Genomic DNA, 25,150 nt, shown 5'->3' with positions numbered 1-25,150 from the left:
AACTATTTTGAATTACGCTAATTAAACTGTTTTTCTTCACTACCTTATGGCTCTGGTCAAAACCCAAGGTTTTTTCATTCACTTGTACATTCACTTATAGTCTTTTTCACTTCGAAGTTTCCTGAGTACCCCTCCCACTCCACGAGTGATCCAGGAGCTCCCAACCCACGTCCACCCAACACGATGGTCACAAGACAAGTGTGTGTGTGTGTGTGTGTGTGTGTGTGTGTGTGTGTGTGTGTGTGTGTGTGAGAGAGAGAGAGAGAGAGAGAGAGAGAGAGAGAGAGAGAGAGAGAGAGAGAGAGAGAGAGAGAGAGAGAGAGAGAGAGAGAGAGGAGAGAGAGGAGAGAGAGAGAGAGAGAGAGAGAGAGAGAGAGAGAGAGAGAGAGAGAGAGAGAGAGAGAGAGAGAGAGAGAGAGAGAGAGAGGAGAGAGAGAGGAGAGAGAGAGGAGAGAGAGAGGAGAGAGAGAGGAGAGAGAGGAGAGAGAGGAGAGAGAGAGAGAGAGAGATAGAGATAGAGATAGAGAGAGATAGAGAGAGAGAGAGAGAGAGAGAGAGAGAGAGAGAGAGAGAGAGAGAGAGAGAGAGAGAGAGAGAGAGAGAGAGAGAGAGAGAGAGAGAGAGAGAGAGAGAGAGAGAGAGAGAGAGACCATCGCATTTACGATATCTAACATTACAAACCACCAGCTTTATCTTTTGACATGTACAGAATTTGCTGGCTCACAACCCTTGTACCTCCCGATAATAAACTTGGGAGCATTCCAATATCTATACTTATGACACCCTCCCAATCCCAACCCCAACCAACGCTATACATGACCTCTCACTATCTTTGACACATTGTAGATCCACGTGTCCTGTCATTATATTTGTGAGACACAGCTATGTGTATCCACACGGAGATTTTTTTGTTGAGAGGCATTGCTATTTTCACTCTGGTGTTGTGGTAGTAACAGTATCAGTTCCATAATCAATACTTATCACTTGGTATTGACTTTGTAGCTGTGTGTGAAGCGAGTGTCGGATCACGCCAGAGGACTCACCACAACCTTGTATGACCCTCCACCCCCACCATAACCACCACCACCACCCCCACTATAACCACCCCCCACCATAACCACCACATCACCATAACAACTACCATTATAACCACCCCCACCATAACCACCCCCACCATAACCACCACCACTATAACCACCACCACCATAACAACCCCCACCATAACCACCACCACTATAACCACCCCCACCATAACCACCCCCACCATAACCACCACCACTATAACCACCACCACCATAACCACCACCACCATAGCAGTGTTTACGACGCAAAACAGGAATCACCTGATCAACAAAACAATAAAGCCGTTGGTTACTCACTATTAACAATGAAGCATCAACCAATTGGCAGCTGATTGTTGGTATAATGCTGGGCTTAAAGTCCATCAACTGCGGAGAGTTATTAAGGCCGCCACAAAAGTATACTGACCAATAGCAAGTATAATTTATTCCTAACCATATGTCGGGATAAAATTAATCACCAGTTAATGAACTTTCTGACCACCAAAGATCACATTCACTCCAAAAAAATCTACCACTTACGGGCTATTCATGCCCATGCCGCCTCTTGGACGGCTTAATCTTCATCAATCAACTCCATGTCCGAGTGTACTCGGATTCCAATTCCAAGGACCATAGGGATGGTAAGCAGGAACGGAAGACAGGGGCGAGGATGCAGGAAACAGGATGCGAAGCGGAGGAGGGAGATGTCCCACTATGGGCCAACCAACGTGGATAAGGCTTGCAGCTGATGCTGTCGACTGGTGGCTGGATATATCTTGATATATCCTAACATATATACATGTACCTGGTTGATACCTGGTTGATGGGGTTCTGGGAGTTCTTCTACTCCCCAAGCCCGGCCCGAAGCCAGGCTTGACTTGTGAGAGCTTGGTCCACTAGGCTGTTGCTTGGAGCGACCCGCAGGCCCACATACCCACCACAGCCCGGTTGGTCCGGCACTCCTTGGAGGAATAAATCTAGTTTCCTCTTGAAAATGTCCACGGTTGTTCCGGCAATATTTCTTATGCTTGCTGGGAGGACGTTGAACAACCGCGGACCTCTGATGTTTATACAGTGTTCTCTGATTGTGCCTATGGCACCTCTGCTCTTCACTGGTTCTATTCTACATTTTCTTCCATATCGTTCACTCCAGTACGTTGTTATTTTACTGTGTAGATTTGGTACTTGGCCCTCCAGTATCTTCCAGGTGTATATTATTTGATATCTCTCTCGTCTTCTTTCTAGTGAGTACATTTGGAGGGCTTTGAGACGATCCCAATAATTTAGGTGCTTTATTGCGTCTATGCGTGCCGTATATGTTCTCTGTATTCCCTCTATTTCAGCAATCTCTCCTGCTCTGAAGGGGGAAGTGAGTACTGAGCAGTACTCAAGACGGGACAACACAAGTGACTTGAAGAGTACAACCATTGTGATGGGATCCCTGGATTTGAAAGTTCTCATAATCCATCCTATCATTTTTCTGGCTGTCGCAATATTTGCTTGGTTATGCTCCTTAAACGTTAGGTCGTCAGACATTATTATTCCCAAATCCTTTACATGCTGTTTTCCTACTATGGGTACATTTGATTGTGTTTTGTACTCTGTATTATGCTTAAGGTCCTCATTTTTACCGTACCTGAGTACCTGGAATTTATCACTCAGGAAGATCTTATATATTATATCTTGATGGCTGCCTGCTATAACACTGGGGAAGATGGGTTGCACCACCAGGTGTGCAGCCCATCTTGCGAGGCGGCGCTCGACACCTGCGCACGACAGCGGCGGTAATTTGGTGTCCTCAGGAGATTCTTCTTCGGCGAGGAGCTCCATTTGTCTCTCGGGATGTCTGCGGTAGATGTCTGGGTGGTCGTATCCCTTCTTCAGGATGGAGAGGTCGGTGTGGGCGTTCATGAGGCTAGCGTGGACGTGCATGGGGGTGCGGGTACCGGACGGGGGTGTCCTCGAGCTGGGTGATCTTGTTACATTTGTGAGCCATTTGTGGTGTGGTGCTGGCGTTGCTGTTGAGTCTGTGGTGTCCGCCCCGAGGTATTGTTGTTGTTACAGATTCAGCTACTCGGAACAAGTTCCAAGTAGCACGGGCTATGGTGAGCCCGTAGTGGAGTTACCTGGCACAGGAGCGGGGCTCATCGCTGGGTTGGGGTGAGGTCATTACTATGTACCTCTCGTCCCGAGGTAGAGGAGATTCGGGCTATGTGGTCAACTATTCCATCTACTCCAGGTTTAATTAGGCCACGGAACTCTGGGGTGGTGGACCGTGGTGTATATACGCAGTACATGATAGACGGAAAGATAAATAGATGGACAGATGAATGAATAGGTAGATAGATAATAATAGGTAGATGCATAGCTGAAGAGATGGATGGATGGAGCGATGCATGGATGGAGGGTAGTGAAGGGACGATACTAAAATTTCTAACCATTCCGATACCGATTCCACTAAAACATCTCGATTCAGATTCTTGTCCAAAATACAGTTGGATATTTATTTTTCAGAAAATGACAGGAGTTCATTAAGGGTTGTGCTGATGTCCTCAATAACCCTTCACGCTGCTGTCCCACACCTGCTCGTCTCCACCCTGACCCTCGTAACTCATCAATTTAATGACTTTATTATTAGATTTTTATTGGCAATAATTTTTATTTAGTGTTAATTTACAAGCATGTTAAGTACATTATAAGATGAACCACGACCTAATTTTGTACTGGAGACTTCACTAGTCGACTGACTTCATTTCATGCGCAACGACATGCTGAGAGAACATGTTCCAGATGTGAGTCAACCTAGGAATGAGTGATCGCTGATCGTCGAGCGCCTTGAGTTGTGACTGCCAACTTCCAGTTGTCCACGAAGTTGGCCCAGGTAGAGTACCTTGAGAATATTTCTCCTTTTATATAACAGTAAGGCCGGTGACCTCTCTCCAGTGCTGACTGACCAAACTCTCCCTCCATCTCACTCTCTCTCTTGCGTATATTTTTATCTGTGTGTGTGTGTGTGTGTGTGTGTGTGTGTGTGTGTGTGTGTGTGTGTGTGTGTGTGTGTGTGTGTGTGTGTGTGTGTGTGTGTGTGTGTGTGTCCACGCCCTGCCCGCGAGAGGAGAGAGCAGGGGCAGGGGGGGACTGGTGCTGCTGGTGGGCCTCCGTCAGATCAATACTGGCTTCTGCATCACCCTGCTCGCCCTGCATCTGCTGGCCCCTCTTACTCTCCCTCTCTCTCACTCCCTCTCCCTTCTCCCTCTCTCAATTTTCCAATTCACCCTCTTCGCCTCTCTCTCTCTATCAATCTCTGATCCCATGTCCCTCCTTACTCCCCTCTTCTCACTATCTTACCCTCTCTTTATCCCTTCCTCTCTCATCCCCCCTCCCCTCTCTCACGTGTCTAAGGATTTTCCCTCTACGTCATCTCATGCTCGCTCTATACATTTCCTCTTTCTCTATTTCCTTTAAAAATTGTGATTTTATGTTACACACACACACACACACACACACACACACACACACACACACACACAGACACACACACACACACACACACACACACACACAGACCAATGAGAGTAATACATATGAATGTAAACAGGTACAACAAGTGGAGTACCTCAAGGGTCAGCACTTGGGGTCAAGTACTAACCTCAAAGGTAAGTACTTTCCCCTAACATACGTAAAAAAAAGAGAAATAGGCAGCTCATTCCTATCAATGTTGTCGAGGACGCTAGAGTAACAAGAAGGACCAGACGCGAGGAAGACTGCAAGACGAACTAGACTGTCTCCAGAGACGGTCTGAGAGATGACTACTCACCTCCATGCATGCAGCAGCAGGAGAATACCGCCGGCAACATGTCCCAAACAGGAACACCTCTGGATGAACTTCACGAACTTGGACAAAGGCGGCATCCGACCTCTTTATACATCTTATGCGAGACCCAATAGAGGAGAACAATAGAGGAGCAGCACCAACAGAGGAGCAGAACCAACAGCATCAACAGAGGAGGAGCAGCACGAACAGAGGAGAGGCAGCACCAACAGAGAAGGAGCAGCACCAACAGAGGAGGAGCAGCACCAACAGAGAAGGAGCAGCACCAACAGAGGAGGAGCAGCACCAACAATGAGAGGAGAGTCAAGAAGCATTACAAGAGGAAGAAGAGCAACATGAAGAGAGAGGAGGAGCCAGAGGAGTCTGGTCTCCGCGCCATGATGCAGAGGAGGTGGAGTATTGATCTGACGGAGGCACCAGCCCAGCCAGAGGGAGGCCAGGTAACAGCAGGAGGAGGAGGAGAGGGAAGGTGAGCCAGGGAGGGGAGATGGGGGGCGAGGATGGGGAGGGGGGAATCAGAGCAAGAGGAGAGCAGAAAATGACAAGAGAGAGAGAGAGGAACATCACCGTCAGGTTGGCATGGCGCCGGTATTCTTAATGCTCGAGGGCGGAGGAGGAAGGGGGCGAGGTAGGGTAGTGATCAATGGGACGGTGGTTCCAGGTCCCACTCAAGAGAGGGCACAAGAGTAGTGAGAGAAGTGTTTGCAAGATGCCACCAACCTGGCACTCTCTCTCCATCTCTCTCAGCAACCTGGCACTCTCTCTCCATCTCTCTCTCTCTCTCTCTCTCTCTCTCTCTCTCTCTCTCTCTCTCTCTCTCTCTCTCTCTCTCTCTCTCTCTCTCTCTCTCTCTCTCTCTCTCCCTCTATCCCCCGAGGTCAGGTGACCCCCTCACCGTGGTCTCCCCTCACAGGTGAGCACCAGGGGTGAACGTCCCTCAGTTTTCTTGCCCCTCCTTCCCCCCCCCCCCCCATCCTTTCTCCCCTTGGCTAGCTTCCCTCTGAGGCTCTCGTGACAGTGTGGGTGAGTCTGGGAGAGGGTAACCGGCCGGCAGCCCCACCCCTTTACTCTGCGCATCTCTGACCCCTCACCTAAGGTCTGCCCCCTCAGTTACCTTCTCCACCCCCCCCTCCTGCCTTCTCATAATTTCCCCCTCACTCTCCTTATTTCTACGGCCCTCTTCCCTCTCTTTTACAACCCTTCCACCTCTCATTCTCTACGTGTGTCAGCCATTTTACAAAACTCTTACGCAAGTCTTCTTCCAGGATGACAGCAGATTCACCCGTTAGAGTACCCGCACCTAGCTGCTAGGGTACCCCCAGTCCACTCACTCACCCACTCACCTTCCTCCACCTCACCCACCACTCATTCCAGAACTAAGTCTGCTCAGCATATCATACACTCAAGATGAGTCTAAAATGTACTCTGAACACCCAAGGTGCAACGAAATGTACTTAACTCTACCCAAGCCGTGGTTAAGAAACCACGTGAGTACTGGACAACGCAAAATGGTTTTTAATATACTAATTACGCTCCCCATAAATTGTTCTTCTCAACATTTCTCTATCTTCAAATGCCTTCTTCAATGATCATAGGGGAATCTTGCCCAGAAAACCCAAGATCTTGCCCAGAAAACCCAAGGCTGTGAATAGGCCAGAAGCGTGTACCATCGAATATCTCCTGTACATTACCTCCCTCCCTTAGCCGGCCTCCCTCCAGGTTCTCCCCTCAGATCAGTGGCGTCCCCTCCCGGCTCTCCCGAGAGCGGAGCGAGGGGAGACGCCCCCTTGGAAGCCCCGCGTCAGCTTAATCTGCGAGTGTGCATCGGCTTGGGCCAACGCCAGCTTCGCCAGCGCCTACCACGCATCAGGAGAGGGTCAGCTGGTGAGGGTCAGCTGGTGAGGGTCAGGTGGTGAGGGTCAGGTGGTGAGGGTCAGGTGGTGAGGGTCAGCTGGTAAGGGTCAGCTGGTGACGGTCAGCTGGTGAGGGTCAGGTGGTGAGGGTCAGCTGGTGAGGGTCAGCTGGTGAGGGTCAGCTGGTGAGGGTCAGGTGGTGAGGGTCAGCTGGTGAGGGTCAGGTGGTGAGGGGTCAGCTGGTGAGGGTCAGGTGGTGAGGGGTCAGCTGGTGAGGGTCAGGTGGTGAGGGTCAGGTGGTGAGGGTCAGCTGGTGAGGGTCAGGTGGTGAGGGTCAGGTGGTGAGGGTCAGGTGATGAGAGTCAGCTGGTGAGGGTCAGGTGATGAGGGTCAGGTGGCGAGGGTCAGCTGGTGAGGGTCAGGTGGTGAGGGTCAGGTGGTGAGGGTCAGGTGGTGAGGGTCAGGTGGTGAGGGTCAGGTGGTGAGGGTCAGGTGATGAAAGTCAGCTGGTGAGGGTCAGGTGGTGAGGGTCAGGTGGTGAGGGTCAGGTGGTGAGGGTCAGGTGGTGAGGGTCAGGTGGTGAGGGTCAGGTGGTGAGGGTCAGCTGGTGAGGGTCAGCTGGTGAGGGTCAGGTGGTGAGGGTCAGCTGGTGAGGGTCAGCTGGTGAGGGTCGTGGCGAGGGTTAGCTAGTGAGGGTCAGCTGGTGAGGGTCAGCTAGTGAGGGTCAGCTGGTGAGGGTCAGCTGGTGAGGGTCAGCTGAGGGTCGTGGTGAGGGTCAGCTGGTGAGGGTCAGGTGGTGAGGGTCAACTAGTGAGGGTCAGCTGGTGAGGGTCAGCTGGTGAGGGTCAGGTGGTGAGGGTCAGCTGGTGAGGGTCAGCTAGTGAGGGTCAGCTGGTGAGGGTCAGCTAGTGAGGGTCAGCTGGCGAGGGTCAGCTGGTGAGGGTCAGCTGAGGGTCGTGGTGAGGGGTGATGGTGAATACAGAGCGTGTTGATGATAATGGTAATTGCAATGATGGTAATGGTAAATGAACCCCATTCCTCTTCACCATTCCTCGAACGCGGGTTCCAAGTTGGCGGCAAATACGAGTCTGTCACTATCACCAGCTCACTTGGGGAAAGTTAAGAAAACCAGATATACTTGACACTGATAACGTGGAGCATCTCCCCCTCCCCCCCCCCACCCCTCAGGGCCGGCCTGGGACGTGAAGCCCGCCCCCCCTGGCTGTGTGTGTGTGGGGGGGGGGCCGTGTATGTTTGAGTGGGATGGTGAGGGAGGACATGGGACAGAAAATGTGAGGGAGTATGGCGTGTTAGAGAGTATGAGGGCGTGTCAGAGAGTATGAGGGCGTGTTAGAGAGGTCCACCAACACACAGGATACGAGGCTGGGAAAAGCATCTTGACCCTCTGGGATTCTACACCAACTCTCCCGCAACTGAAACATCCTCCATTTCCTGTTTGTTTACTTGTGACGTCATATCATATTAGGTTATGAAAGGTTTTGGTTGGGATACAATAGGTCATGGAGGCCACAGGTGTGGCGGGGGAGGCCACAGGTGTGGCGGGGGAGGTCACAGGTGTGGCGGGTGAGGCCACAGGTGTGGCGGGGGAGGCCACAGGTGAGGCGGGGGAGGCCACAGGTGTTGCAGGAAAAGGCACAGGGATGGTGGGGAAGGACATGTACTGGGGAGGAATCTCCACTTTTCCTGCTGGGTTTTCATGATACGAAATAAGACACTCTTTCTATGATTGTTTTGCACTCTGCGTCCCATGACTTACACCCATCCCATCCCTCTCTTACCCATCACTCCCCCCGCCAACATCCCCACTCCCCACCCCCATCACGATGCGTTAACAACTACCCCTCCCTTCCTCCCCCTCATGGAAGCCATACTGGGGTCGGGGACCTTCTTGCGGCGAGGGGAGAGGAGGGGAAGTGCCACGAGAGGAAATGAGAGAAGAGACGTGAAAGGGGAGATGATGATAAAGGGAGGAAATAATTCACAAATAACGAGAGATAGATGATGAAGGGACAGAACAGACACTCCACAATCATCCTGTGTGTGTGTGCCATCTTGGGTGATGAATGTACACACAATTAGAGTAGCTCAAGTAATAGCACTGACCAATAACAAAGGATTCACACAGTCTAGTAACGAAGAACAAATGATAAATAACTGTTGAAAGTGTTGTGAAGAGAGAGAGAGAGAGAGAGAGAGAGAGAGAGAGAGAGAGAGAGAGAGAGAGAGAGAGAGAGAGAGAGAGAGAGAGAGAGAGAGAGAGAGAGAGAGAGAGAGAGAGAGAGAGAGAGAGAGAGAGAGAGAGAGAGAGAGAGAGAGAGAGAGAGAGAGAGAGAGAGAGAGAGAGAGAGAGAGAGAGAGAGAGAGAGAGAGAGAGAGAGAGAGAGAGAGAGAGAGAGAGAGAGAGAGAGAGAGAGAGAGAGAGAGAGAGAGAGAGAGAGAGAGAGAGAGAGAGAGAGAGAGAGAGAGAGAGAGAGAGAGAGAGAGAGAGAGAGAGAGAGAGAGAGAGAGAGAGAGAGAGAGAGAGAGAGAGAGAGAGAGAGAGAGAGAGAGAGAGAGAGAGAGAGAGAGAGAGAGAGAGAGAGAGAGAGAGAGAGAGAGAGAGAGAGAGAGAGAGAGAGAGAGAGAGAGAGAGAGAGAGAGAGAGAGAGAGAGAGAGAGAGAGAGAGAGAGAGAGAGAGAGAGAGAGAGAGAGAGAGAGAGAGAGAGAGAGAGAGAGAGAGAGAGAGAGAGAGAGAGAGAGAGAGAGAGAGAGAGAGAGAGAGAGAGAGAGAGAGAGAGAGAGAGAGAGAGAGAGAGAGAGAGAGAGAGAGAGAGAGAGAGAGAGAGAGAGAGAGAGAGAGAGAGAGAGAGAGAGAGAGAGAGAGAGAGAGAGAGAGAGAGAGAGAGAGAGAGAGAGAGAGAGAGAGAGAGAGAGAGAGAGAGAGAGAGAGAGAGAGAGAGAGAGAGAGAGAGAGAGAGAGAGAGAGAGAGAGAGAGAGAGAGAGAGAGAGAGAGAGAGAGCAGTAACCAGTTTGGTATTCCTACCTGTGGCTCTCTGCCTCTGTACCCCTGTTTCTCCCGTATTTTATCCCCTCTACGATACTATACATTGACATAAAATTGAACAATTATGCATATTGATATTTCCTTCGAAAGTCACACCAGTCTCTTATCGTATTGTAGTCCGTCTCTCGCAGTATTATCTTAACCTTGACCAGTTCTCAGTCCACAGAGAACCGGTCAAGGTTCTCCACCTACACAGTACCACAGGCCCGTGGAGAACATAGGTGCGGAAATACTACTTAAACTCTGGACTTTATGGCCAGAAAGCGGGAAGAGAAATGAGTGAAGTAGACAATAAGACAACACAGAATACCCTTCACGGTAGAGTGGACGTGAGGGGAAAGTGGGAGGTAACAGACACTTGTGGTTGGGCAGCAACATGCTAATACACATCAAATGTAGATATGATAGAGATTGAGAAACTCAGGAATCTCTACACCAGTAGATTGACAGTTGAGAGGAGGGACCAAAGAGCCAAAGCTCAACCCCCTCAAACCTTAAACAACAGCTGTACACAGTGGCCACTCCTAAACTGGAGTGCACTTGTAACAGGAAGTGCCAAGAGTCTTACTATGTCTTTAACAGCAGACTGGACATGACTGGACATGACTAGACATGACTAGACATGACTAGACATGACTGGACACTGGTCATAAGCATTGGTTAGGTTAGGTTAGGTTAGGTGTTTAGGTTCTGTTGGCGATTATTTGTATTTGTAGTAAGTGGGTGAAGCATTTACAGCGTTGTGATTCGAACAAAAGTCGTCAGTGAAGCACTTGTTCTGGAAGTGTTCGGACGTCATCAGTAGTGAGTCGTGTGTAAACCGTTTTTCATTCATAAACAGCGGGTTTGGCGGGTGCATGGAATGGACTTTGGGTCTTTGTTTATGAGGACAGGATATCTTGAGGTTATCTTGAGATGATATCGGCTCTTTTTAGTGTCCCCGCGGCCCGGTCCCTCGACCAGGCCTCACCCCCAGGAAGCAGCCCGTGACAGCTGACTAACACCCAGGTACCAATTTTACTGCTAGGTAACAGGGGCATAGGGTGAAAGAAACTTTGCCCATTGTTTCTCGCCGGCGCCTAGGATCGAACCCAGGACCACAGGATCACAAGTCCATCGTGCTGTCAGCTCGGCCGACCGGCTCCCCGGGATGCTCTCAGAGCGCGTTTCCGCAAGAGTTGGAAAAGCCGTGTTCAGGATGGCATGGCTTTTCCAACTCTTTCCCGTCTTGTAAACTCTATTATTGAAGAACTCTTAGGTAAAAACTGTCGAGGAACAACTTGACGTTCTAAAGCTAAGCAAAGTCTTCCGGCTAGACAAGCAGGGTCCAAGAGCTGAAGCCCGATCCCCTCCCCGTCTCCCCCGTCAAGTGCGACATTTCTATCTCTGTACATTTGTTTTTCTTCTACCTTCCCTTTCACATTCCCGTCTAACCTAACCTAACCTACTAGTTTCCTATTAGTTAATTCTTCTAATTTGGAAAATTAACTAATAGAAGAATAATTCCCCTAACCTATTAGTTACTTCTCCTAATTTGTAGAAGAAACTACTCAGATGACAGGCACAATGCGTCCTCACGAACGACACCAATATTCTTGACAAATAAATTGGCAATAATCGTGTGTTAAGGCCAATTATGTGCTAAAAATACATAAGAGTTTTAGATCATCAAGTCTTAGCTTGTAATGTCTGCCCTCACTTTCTTCCCCTGTGGAGCCCGGCCCAAATTGTTAAGTGTTTCCTAATTAAAAAACGTTAATTATGAAGCTGAATTCTAATTAGGAGGCAGAAAGGATTCACCTGCCACACAGGTGGCTCCAGCTTCATCCAATAACAAGATAATAACTTCATATTAAGAATGATTAATTACTATTGAAAAACTATTCAGATGAGTTGAGGTATGATAACAGCTCTTAGCTGCCCGTTTCTTTAGCAACATCTGCAATGTTCTCCTTATGACAGAGGGGAGAGAGAGAAGGAGGAGCGAGAGGGAGTGGAGGGACGAGAGAGTGAGTGGAGGGAGAGAGTGGGGGGAGAGTGGGGAGAGAGAAAGTGGGGGGGGAGAGAGAGAGAGAGAGAGAGAGAGAGAGAGAGAGAGAGAGAGAGAGAGAGAGAGAGAGAGAGAGAGAGAGAGAGAGAGAGAGAGAGAGAGAGAGAGAGAGACAGACAGACAGAGAGAGACAAAGAGAGAGATTCCTCTCTCTCGTCGTCATCTAAGCTTCTAAGATTCCTCGTCACCTTAGTCATAAGACAGCCACAAAGTCTTCCGGGAACTTCTGGCTTCAACATTATTCTTCGTCACTACCTCTCTCACCTCCCCTCTCTACACCCCTCTTCTTCTCTCCTCCTCCCCCTTTCTCTCACTCTTCCTCCTTCACTCCCTCTCACAGCCCAACTTATCAGCCATTGTTCTCACTCCTCATATCCGCCCAGTTTTTATCTATCTCTTATGCAAATTATGCTTCGCTCACCTTCTGTATATGTTTCCTTGGTTCGTGTGTGTCTCCTGCCTCTCCCCAAGGTACTTACTTCCATCTCCTCCCACTCACTACCCTCTCTCTCTCTCTATTTACATATTTACTGTTATCATTATATATCAGTTAACCGAATCGTTATACAGTGAAGCTGCAAGCTGAGTGATACAGTGAAGTTTAGTGAAGCTGAGAGCTGTTATCCTTCATTAGGTTAGCTGAAGGCTGCCCCTAGACCGTTACTTTCAAGAATACACTAACTTCAGTGTTCTCTCTCTCTCTCTCTCTCTCTCTCTCTCTCTCTCTCTCTCTCTCTCTCTCTCTCTCTCTCCTCTCCTCTCCCTCTCTCTCTCTCTCTCTCTCTCTCTCTCTCTCTCTCTTAAACTAAGACTAGGATTCATCAGAAATTGTACTAAAGTTCCTAATGAAACTGCAAGCTAAAAGCTATTATCATACATCAGCTCATCTGAAGCCTGTCCCTAGAAACTTATTGTTTTGTGCGTGAGCCATTTTCTTTATTAACCATTTAATAAAGTCAATCAGTATCAATATTGATACAAGGAATCAATACAATTTAATGCTAAGTATCAATCACGCTTCACCTGGTCAGTTGTCATATTTGACGTGTATCTGCATCTTTGGTAAACGTGTTCTCAATGTCAGTCAGATTGGAATGATTGTTGATAAAGTGACGTTCTTGAGAAATAAGACAGTCCGTCCTCCTTAGGTTTCCCAATGTCAAGAAAATGGTCAATTTAAAGTGGTCTTTCCTAACCTACCAGAGGACCCAAAACAGAAAACGGGACAGTACGTCATTTTCGCCAGCCATTTTCTAGTACAATTTTTGGCTTTAGGTAACGCATACGAGCGAAATGTGACGTTCATTGTAATAGGACAGGTGGCTGTTGACGGCTGAGCGTCTTGTGTTGTGACTCCCAACATCAGGTCGTCCACGAAGCTGGGACGTATATGTGGAACCTTGAGAACATTTACCATGTACATAACAGAAGTCCCCCGACATCTCTGCTATGTTGAAGGCTCTGCTATGATGACCAGTCCTTCCTGAATAGGTCAAGACTTGAGGTGAGACTACATGGTTCTCCACCTTGAACTTGATGACCCAGGTTGGAGTGACTGTTGATGGCGAACCCGGGTCACCCCGCAGGATGGGTCGACTAGGCCACCGGGTTGTCAGAGTTCGCCCTGGTTAGTCAAAAGTAAGCGGGAACCTGGTTGTAAAGTTATTGGCGGACCGTGTTCCAGGGACAGCAGGAATGGACAGTTTTAGGCGAGTTCCACACACACACATCCCAGCCACACACACACACACACACACATATCACAGCCACCCACACACACACATCACAGCCACCCACACACACACACACACACACACACACACCACACACACACACACACACACACACACACACACACACACACGCCACATCCACAAACACATATCACAGCCACAAACAGTCACACATATCACAGCTAAAAACATACACACTACAGCCACACACACATCACAGCCACAAACACACACATCACAGCCACAAACACACACACACACATCACAGCCACAAACACACACATCACAGCCACAAACACACACACACACATCACAGTCACAAACACACACACACACATCACAGCCACAAACAAACACACACACATCACAGCCACAAACACACATCACAGCCACAAACACACACACACCACAGTCACACACACATCACAGCCACAAACACACACACCACAGCCACAAACACACACACCACAGCCACAAACACACACATCACAGTCACAAACACACACACCAAAGCCACACACACATCACAGCCACAAACACACACATCACAGCCACAAACACACACACCACAGCCACAAACACACACATCGCAGCCACAAACACACACACACCACAGCCACAAACACACACACCACAACCACAAACACACACACACCACAGCCACAAACACACACACCACAGCCACAAACACACACCACAACCACAAACACACACACACCACAGCCACAAACACACACACACCACAGCCAAAAACACACACATCACAGCCACTCAAACACACACATCAGTCACAAACACACACACCACAGCCACAAACACACACACATCACAGTCACACAAACACACACACCACAGCCACAAACACACACACCACAGCCACAAACACACACACCACAGCCACAAACACACACGCCACAATCACAAACACACACACACATCACAACCACAAACACACACATCACAGCCACAAACACACACACCACAGCCACAAACACACACCACAACCACAAACACACACACACACACCACAAACACACACACACACACCACAAACACACACACACCACAGCCACAAACACACACACACACACCACAAACACACACACACCACAGCCACAGACTTTCCTAACTCAAAGAGAAAATATAATTAACACAAAATCACAAAAACTTCTTCCTGTTCCAGTCGACGTGTTCCTCATCGTGTCCAGACACGCAGCCCGCCACTAGAAACAAGAAACAAGACCCATTTGTGTTTAACTTAGTCCCAAAGACCGAGTTTACTGGCCAGTATCACTGACCCATTCAGTGGACATACCTCCATAGCACCATGTCCAAACACCCCCCCCCCTCCCTCCCCATCCCCCCTACTATACCGTTATACCCTTAATCCAACAGGAAGAAAACCCGCTGGGTTGTTAATTCCTTTGTTTGATAAATTGTTCACTTAAGATAGTTAAGTAAGTCGCAGCTGCGTCAGGGTACGAGTGAGGAAGTAATTGTCTGCCGGTGAACAGGACTCAGGTGGTGCCAGCTGGGGCAAAGGGCCACGAACGCTGTCAACGACGTGAACAACCAATTTAAATTGACAGGAAGATAGGCAAGAGGTCAAAGGTGGAAGGCAGTACAGGTCAGCAACTTGTTGAGTCCAGACCAGTGCAGGCCAGCAACTTGTTGAGTCCAGACCAGTGCAGGCCAGCAACTTGTTGAGTCCAGACCAGTGCAGGCCAGCAACTTGTTGAGTCCAGACCGGTGCAGGCCAGCAACTTGTTGAGTCCAGACCGGTGCAGGCCAGCAACTTGTTGAGTCCAGACCAGTGCAGGCCAGCAACTTGTTGAGTCCAGACCAGTGCAGGCCAGCAACCTGTTGAGTCCAGACCGGTGCAGGCCAGCAACCTGTTGAGTCCAGACCGGTGCAGGCCAGCAACCTGTTGAGTCCAGACCGGTGCAGGCCAGCAACCTGCAGGCTAAGAGAGGAGTGAGGAATGTTGGCGGCGACTTACGTTTGAGTGAATATTTCATGGGACCTTCTGTACGGTCAGACTCCAGGCGATAAGTAGCTCACACACACATACGCTTGTGTGCGTGCGTGCGTGCGTGCGTGCGTGTGTGTGTGTGTGTGTGTGTGTGTGTGTGTGTGTGTGTGTGTGTGTGTGTGTGTGTGTGTGTGTGTGTACGAGAGAGAGAGAGAGAGAGAGAGAGAGAGAGAGAGAGAGAGAGAGAGAGAGAGAGAGAGAGAGAGAGAGAGAGAGAGAGAGAGAGAGAGAGAGAGAGAGAGAGAATAAAAACACAATTCTGGAATATGCGGCACCAGTGTAGCGTCCTTACTGCCTCTAACACAAAGCTTAAGAGAGCCAATATATATGCCCCCAAACAAGTCCCAGAGCAGAGAGGTATGAGTTACAAGGACAGACCCCATGAATAAAACACCACGTAACTGGAAGAGAAAACAAACAGTGGATAAATCATCATCAAATAAGTCCAACCACTTGGGTTGGACGGTAGAGCGACGGTCTCGCTTCATGCAGGTCGGCGTTCAATCCCCCGACCGTCCAAGTGGTTGGGCACCATTCCTTCCCCCCGTCCCATCCCAATTATCCTGACCCCTTCCCAGTGCTATATAGTCGTGATGGCTTGGCACTTTCCCCTTGATAGTTCATCATCAAATACAAAATTCTCCGGGGTAATACAGAGCAGAATACAAAGCAGTGTTACCTAAACAATGAACTCATGGAAGCTAAGAAACAAAATGAACCACAGAGACAATATCAACATTTTAATTTGTTCAAAATAATGAACAATTAGAGTGAAGAGGAGGAGGCAGACTCCATAATACAGCTTCAAATAGCGATAAGAACCCATATACACTCGTCGATTAAAAATTGAAAGGCGGGACCCAAGAGCCGCAGCCCACTTCCGACAACGACAAGCTGAGTGCACCAAGTGATGGTAAGTGTGCCAGGCCAAGTTAATGCTCCTTTCAAAGTTTGAATTAGTAAAACTCTGAACTTTCCTGACTAATTCTTTAAGAGGTCGTTTTGGTGACGCTGCGACCAAACACCTTACGAGCGTCTGGGAGAGTCAGAGACTACCTTACGAGCGTCTGGGAGAGTCAAGGACTACCTTACGAGCGTCTGGGAGAGTCAAGGACTACCTTACGAGCGTCTGGGAGAGTCAAGGACTACCTTACGGGCGTCTGGGAGAGTCAAGGACTACCTTACGAGCGTCTGGGAGAGTCAGAGACTACCTTACGAGCGTCTGGGAGAGTCAGAGACTACCTTACGAGCGTCTGGGAGAGTCAGAGACTACCTTACGAGCGTCTGGGAGAGTCAGAGACTACCTTACGGGCGTCTGGGAGAGTCAGAGACTACCTTACGAGCGTCTGGGAGAGTCAGAGACTACCTTACGAGCGTCTGGGAGAGTCAGAAACTACCTTACGGGCGTCTGGGAGAGTCAGAAACTACCTTACGAGCGTCTGAAAGAGCGCAGAAGTAGAAGGTAGAAATAGGTAGCTGTGCTAGTAGATAGCTTGGGGGGGGGGGAGAGTAGAGGCAAGAGAAACAGGCCGCCTTCCCCCATCACTCCCAACTTAAGTAAAAAATCACATAATATGCATCTAAATGACTATAATCAGAGCGGATATTAAACTCATTTTGCCCGGTCGCCCGCTGCACAGGTCTCCGGCTAATGGCTGTGGGTAATTGCCCTCATTAAGAGCCAGATGGCCGGCCGGTAGTTACCATGGGACAAACTGATTTATGCTCTCTGCCTCTCGTAAACCAGGGCAGGAGTGCCCAGCCGAGAGGCAGTGCCCCACATAGGAGGCAGTGCCCCACATAGGAGGCAGTGCCCAAGCGGACAGGAGAGACCCCATGGAATGGTCGACCGTGCCCTCACGGACGAAGGCCGTACCGACACGGAAATGCCCGTGACATATACGTGTACCCACTTAGGATGTGGTGCCTATTCAGAGTCCATCTTCACCTTATCTACCTTGAGGTGATTTCGGGGCTTAGCGTCCCCGCGGCCCTGTCATCTCTACCGAGGAGCCAGCACAACTCATCTCAACTAATAGGTCGTGTTATCACTGTCACCATCATGATAATCACTATCATCATCTTGATGATGATGCTCATCACCATCAGACGATGACTACTGATGGTCGTAGAGCAGGAGTCTGACCCGGGCGAACAACCTCATCTGCCATCCGTTATTTTTGTTTATGTTCAACACGTGCAGTCCTTAACTGTCCAACAAGTACAACCATTAACTGCCCAACAAGTACAACCATTAACTGCCCAACAGCTACACCCATTAACTGCCCAACAGCTACACCCATTAACTGTCCAACAGCTACACCCATTAACTGTCCAACAGCTACACCCATTAACTGTCCAACAAGTACACCCATTAACTGTCCAACAGCTACACCCATTAACTGTCCAACAGCTACACCCATTAACTGTCCAACAGCTACACCCATTAACTGTCCAACAGCTACACCCATTAACTGTCCAACAGCTACACCCATTAACTGTCCAACAGCTACACCCATTAACTGTCCAACAGCTACACCCATTAACTGTCCAACAAGTACACCCATTAACTGTCCAACAGCTACACCCATTAACTGTCCAACAGCTACACCCATTAACTGTCCAACAGCTACACCCATTAACTGTCCAACAGCTACACCCATTAACTGTCCAACAGCTACACCCATTAACTGTCCAACAAGTACAACCATTAACTGTCCAACAAGTACAACCATTAACTGCCCAACAAGTACAACCATTAACTGCCCAACAAGTTCAACCATTAACTGTCCAACAAGTACAACCATTAACTGTCCAACAAGTACACCCATTAACTGTCCAACAGCTACACCCATTAACTGTCCAACAGCTACACCCATTAACTGTCCAACAAGTACAACCATTAACTGCCCAACAAGTACAACCATTAACTGCCCAACAAGTACAACCATTTACTGTCCAACAAGTACAACCATTAACTGTCCAACAAGTACAACCATTAACTGTCCAACAAGTACAACCATTAACTGCCCAACAAGTACAACCATTAACTGTCCAACAAGTACAACCATTAACTGTCCAACAAGTACAACCATTAACTGTCCAACAAGTACAACCATTAACTGTCCAACAAGTACAACCATTAACTGTATAACAAGTACAACCATTAACTGTCCAACAAGTACAACCATTAACTGTCCAACAAGTACAACCATTAACTGTCCAACAGCTACACCCATTAACTGTCCAACAGCTACACCCATTAACTGTCCAACAAGTACAACCATTAACTGTCCAACAAGTACAACCATTAACTGTCCAACAAGTACAACCATTAACTGCCCAACAAGTACAACCATTAACTGCCCAACAGCTACACCCATTAACTGTCCAACAGCTACACCCATTAACTGTCCAACAGCTACACCCATTAACTGTCCAACAAGTACAACCATTAACTGTCCAACAAGTACAACCATTAACTGCCCAACAAGTACAACCATTAACTGCCCAACAAGTTCAACCATTAACTGTCCAACAAGTACAACCATTAACTGTCCAACAAGTACACCCATTAACTGTCCAACAGCTACACCCATTAACTGTCCAACAGCTACACCCATTAACTGTCCAACAAGTACAACCATTAACTGCCCAACAAGTACAACCATTAACTGCCCAACAAGTACAACCATTTACTGTCCAACAAGTACAACCATTAACTGTCCAACAAGTACAACCATTAACTGTCCAACAAGTACAACCATTAACTGCCCAACAAGTACAACCATTAACTGTCCAACAAGTACAACCATTAACTGTCCAACAAGTACAACCATTAACTGTCCAACAAGTACAACCATTAACTGTCCAACAAGTACAACCATTAACTGTATAACAAGTACAACCATTAACTGTCCAACAAGTACAACCATTAACTGTCCAACAAGTACAACCATTAACTGTCCAACAGCTACACCCATTAACTGTCCAACAGCTACACCCATTAACTGTCCAACAAGTACAACCATTAACTGTCCAACAAGTACAACCATTAACTGTCCAACAAGTACAACCATTAACTGCCCAACAAGTACAACCATTAACTGCCCAACAGCTACACCCATTAACTGTCCAACAGCTACACCCATTAACTGTCCAACAGCTACACCCATTAACTGTCCAACAGCTACACCCATTAACTGTCCAACAGCTACACCCATTAACTGTCCAACAAGTACACCCATTAACTGTCCAACAGCTACACCCATTAACTGTCCAACAGCTACACCCATTAACTGTCCAACAGCTACACCCATTAACTGTCCAACAGCTACACCCATTAACTGTCCAACAGCTACACCCATTAACTGTCCAACAGCTACACCCATTAACTGTCCAACAGCTACACCCATTAACTGTCCAACAAGTACACCCATTAACTGTCCAACAGCTACACCCATTAACTGTCCAACAGCTACACCCATAACTGTCCAACAGCTACACCCATTAACTGTCCAACAGCTACACCCATTAACTGTCCAACAGCTACACCCATTAACTGTCCAACAAGTACAACCATTAACTGTCCAACAAGTACAACCATTAACTGCCCAACAAGTACAACCATTAACTGCCCAACAAGTTCAACCATTAACTGTCCAACAAGTACAACCATTAACTGTCCAACAAGTACACCCATTAACTGTCCAACAGCTACACCCATTAACTGTCCAACAGCTACACCCATTAACTGTCCAACAAGTACAACCATTAACTGCCCAACAAGTACAACCATTAACTGCCCAACAAGTACAACCATTTACTGTCCAACAAGTACAACCATTAACTGTCCAACAAGTACAACCATTAACTGTCCAACAAGTACAACCATTAACTGCCCAACAAGTACAACCATTAACTGTCCAACAAGTACAACCATTAACTGTCCAACAAGTACAACCATTAACTGTCCAACAAGTACAACCATTAACTGTCCAACAAGTACAACCATTAACTGTCCAACAAGTACAACCATTAACTGTATAACAAGTACAACCATTAACTGTCCAACAAGTACAACCATTAACTGTCCAACAAGTACAACCATTAACTGTCCAACAGCTACACCCATTAACTGTCCAACAGCTACACCCATTAACTGTCCAACAAGTACAACCATTAACTGTCCAACAAGTACAACCATTAACTGTCCAACAAGTACAACCATTAACTGCCCAACAAGTACAACCATTAACTGCCCAACAAGTACAACCATTAACTGCCCAACAAGTACAACCATTAACTGTCCAACAAGTACAACCATTAACTGTCCAACAAGTACAACCATTAACTGTCCAACAAGTACAACCATTAACTGTCTAACAAGTACACCCATTAACTACCCAACAAGTACAACCATTAACTGTCCAACAAGTACAACCATTAACTGTCCAACAAGTACAACCATTAACTGTCCAACAAGTACAGCCATTAACTGTCCAACAAGTACACCCATTAACTACCCAACAAGTACAACCATTAACTGTCCAACAAGTACAACCATTAACTGTCCAACAAGTACAACCATTAACTGTCCAACAAGTACAGCCATTAACTGTCCAACAAGTACACCCATTAACTACCCAACAAGTACAACCATTAACTGTCCAACAAGTACAACCATTAACTGTCCAACAAGTACAACCATTAACTGTCCAACAAGTACAACCATTAACTGTCCAACAAGTACAACCATTAACTACCCAACAAGTACAACCATTAACTACCCAACAAGTACAACCATTAACTACCCAACAAGTACAACCATTAACTGTCCAACAAGTACAACCATTAACTACCCAACAAGTACAACCATTAACTGTCCAACAAGTACAACCATTAACTGTCCAACAAGTACAACCATTAACTGCCCAACAAGTACAACCATTAACTGCCCAACAATTACAATCAGTAACTGCTCAGAAAGTACAGTCATTAATTGTCCAAAAATCACGTCAATTTCCGCCATCCACATCAATTATAATTGTGGAATACTTTACCCAGGACGGTTGGAGCCAGGAGTTGAAGGCGTATTCCAATCTTCAGTCCATCTTTCAGCCGCGATATTAACTGTCTTGAGAACTAATATCGTCCTCCGGGGGAAGAAAACCCAGTAAGCAAGCGTGGTTCTTCCTGTTCTAAACACGATATAAGTTTTCAGGGTAGTTAATCTACTAACAAATTGGCTTAATGGAAGCAGCAACACGCTGAGTAAACAACTTTATGAAAATTAATATTGGCGTCACGCACATGTGTATTAAATGCGCACGCGCCCACTTAAAGGGTCACTCGCGCATACACACGGAAAAACACACATACATAAACATGCACGCGCGACCACGCATGCACAACACAAACAATGCACACACAGACGCGTTCTCTCTCTCTCTCACACACACACACACGAGAACACACCCATGCTAATTTCCACATTTCCCCTTGGAACTTAATCACTATTTTCTACCACCTTTCTCTCCCAGCCCCTAAACCCCACACATCCCGCTGTGTCACACCCTCATCCCAACCCAGTGCCTCACACACATCCACGCACCCCCCCCCCCCCTCCTGCTTTTTCCACACCCCAAATCCATCCTGAAGCCAACCTAAACAAAGGGTAGAAAACCAGCCAATCGGAGGACAGGACAACAATAAAGGCAATGATGATCTGGTACACCAATGCTGATGGGCTGTCACATTAAGCATATGAACTCAGAGAAAAGACTGATGAAACAGATCCTGATGTACTAACATTAGTGGAAACCAAACTATCTGGTTTGATTAGCAATGCAACATTCCCAAGGGATGAGTAGATAATGAGAAGTGAGAGACTTCAGGAAGCAGGCGATGAGTCACAATAACGTGGCTGAAGTATGTTGACCAAACCACACACTAGAAGGTGAAGGGACGACGACGTTTCGGTCCGTCCTGGACCATTTTCAAGTCGATTGTTGGCACACTTCAGAAAGTGTGCCAACGTTGGTAAAGAGAAACTGGATCTTTGAAGGAATTTCAGTGGAGGTGGCGAACAACAACAACAGGGATTGTATTGTGGGACTCTTCTCATTACGTACACAGGAACTCGGAGAATGACAGAGAAACAATACGAGAATGACATTGCATACACGGCTATGTTCCATACAAAACTGTTCCAGTCACACCAGGAGGAAGATGACAGTGAATGATTGGATTATCAGACTTGACAAAAATTAGAGAGGACACAGAAAATGATAAGGAGGTATACGAAGAACTTAACAAAGGTTTCAGGAAGTATTCAAGCTGGAACCTGATTTGCCACTAGAGCGTAGAGCTCAAAGCAAACGGGCAATTCCACAGGAAAGCCCCACTGAAATAAGTCACCAGAAGAAGTAAAGGAGTAACTACAGGAATTGTTACGAGTGGAGTACTATAAGGACCGGGTCTAGGGCTCATCCTGTTTCTAATATATGTCAATGACCTGCACAGGAAATTCGCTCCATCATATCAATGTTTGTAGAAAATACAAAACTGATGAGAAGAAACAGGACAAAGAGTGTGAAACATTGCTAACGGAATTGGACAAAGTCTAGAAGTGGTCTGAAAAATGGCCCCTAGACTTTAACCAAGCCATATGCAAAGTTATATGGATTGGAACAGGAGTGCAAAGACTGGTACAACAGTATAGGATGAAGGGAAGACTGATTCTTCAATCAGCAAAGGAGACAGACCTCGGAGTGGACGTAACTCCATATCTGATGCAAGAAGTCCAATGCAGAATAGCAACAGCTGCAGTTGGCATACTGCCCAACGTCCGTGTATCCTTCAGCAACTTGGTCAAAGAGACCTTCCGGGCTCTATATAGAGCAAAGGTGAGACCCGCACAGGTTGGGGAACAAATGTTACACTCACACTTGTTGGACAAGCAGAAACCAGAATAGGTCCAAAGATTTGCAACGAGACTCGTTCCTGATCTGAAGGATTGAGCTATGAGGAAAGACTGAGAGAACTGGACCACACTGGAGGAAAGGGGAGACAGAGGGAATATGGTAATAACATATAAAATTCTAAGGGTAATTAACGAGGAAGACAAAGCAGCAGTGTTCAAAGCTATGAACAGCGGAACGAGGGAACGAGGGGTCAAGGAAGTAAACTGAAGACGCAAATTAGCCACAAAAATGTCACAAAGAACTTTATCAGTGTCAGAGCTGTCAATAAGTGGAACAGGTTAGACGTAGAGGCCGTTGAAGCTATTCACTTCAACGTTTTCAATGTAAATATGACAAAAACGTGAGAAATGAGTCATTGTATTAATCTAAGAATGTTCAGAAGGCGGGGCCAGGAGCCTAGTTCAACCCTGCAGAACTTTTTCAGTGTCAGAGTAGTTTAGTTAACAGATGGAATGCATTAGGCAGTGATGTGGTGGAAGCAGACTTCATACACAGTTTCAAATGTAGATATGATGGAGCCCAGTAGGCTCAGGAATCTATACACCAGTTGATTGACGGTTGAGAGGCGGGACCAAAGAGCCAGAGCTCATCCCCCCGTAGCACAACTAGGTGAGTACACACTATCTCTCGCACATGCACATACACAAGAGGACAAACTCACACGCAGATGCGCGCGTACACACACACATGAAGATGAAAAAGCAACTGAATCGCAGACAGGCAAGCACGCAGGTAGAAATTATATGGATAAATTATACATGAGAATAATTTAAGCAATTCAGAAAATCTTCACCAAACCTTGAGAGTGACTCTCTGCCAGACCTCGCCTTCTCCACATTCCCCACCATCCACTCCTCTCCACACTCCTGCCACACCCTCCCACCTCCACCTGGACCTCTGCCCTCCCCGTCCACCCGCCACGGAGAAACACCCATAATCCACTACTGCAGTAGACGTCTTCCGTGCTCTAACCTAAGACGTTTATTTATCCCAAGATATCTTCCCCATCCTCAAGTCACAGCATCAGAAGGCATTTTTCAGTAGTATGTATTACAGGGACAGAGCTCCAGGGGGGTGTGGAGTCACAGAACCTTACCCGTGAGGTAGGGAGGGAGAGACATGTGAGGTAGAGAGGGAGAGACATGTGAGGTAGTGAGGGAGAGACATGTGAGGTAGGGAGGGAGAGACATGTGAGGTAGTGAGGGAGAGACATGTGAGGTAGTGAGGGAGAGACATGTGAGGCAGTGAGGTGGTGTGAGAGACGACCAAGGCTGCTAGACAAACTTGACAACAAAGCTGGTGTAACTAGACAAGCACTAGGGCGAATAGGTTTATCTCTCGGGTAGGAAACAGGTGGTAACGGTGAGGAGAAATCAGAGCGGCTTGAGGTTACCAGTGTCATGAAACTTGTTCGTAGGGCCACGGGGCTCGTTAGTAGGGCCACGGGGCTCGTTACTAGGGTCACGGGCTCCTCAGTAGGGCTCCGGGGCTCGTTAGTGGGGGCCATTCAGTTCCTAATACGTGTCGAGGAAATAGGA

The 25,150-nt window shown here is 47.6% G+C and overlaps 1 protein-coding gene across 1 annotated transcript; it reads right to left on the bottom strand.

Moving 5' to 3' along the window:
• Window positions 1-17,801: 17,801 nt before the first annotated feature.
• On the bottom strand, window positions 17,802-18,554 carry LOC138366814 (uncharacterized). The gene has a single exon (XM_069328099.1). The coding sequence runs from the start codon at window positions 18,552-18,554 to the stop codon at window positions 17,802-17,804; it is 753 nt and encodes a 250-aa protein (XP_069184200.1).
• Window positions 18,555-25,150: the final 6,596 nt, after the last annotated feature.

The sequence above is a fragment of the Procambarus clarkii genome, chromosome 20 (assembly GCF_040958095.1).
Source record: "Procambarus clarkii isolate CNS0578487 chromosome 20, FALCON_Pclarkii_2.0, whole genome shotgun sequence".
Classification (NCBI taxonomy): Eukaryota; Metazoa; Arthropoda; class Malacostraca; order Decapoda; family Cambaridae; genus Procambarus; species Procambarus clarkii.
Note: the sequence above shows the minus strand (reverse complement) of the source record. Positions and strands in the feature narration are given on the sequence as shown.

Excerpts from the sequence above, each read along its gene's own strand:
- LOC138366814 (XM_069328099.1), bottom strand. The coding sequence starts at position 18,554 with ATGGTTGTACTTGTTGGGCAGTTAATGGTTGTACTTGTTGGACAGTTA.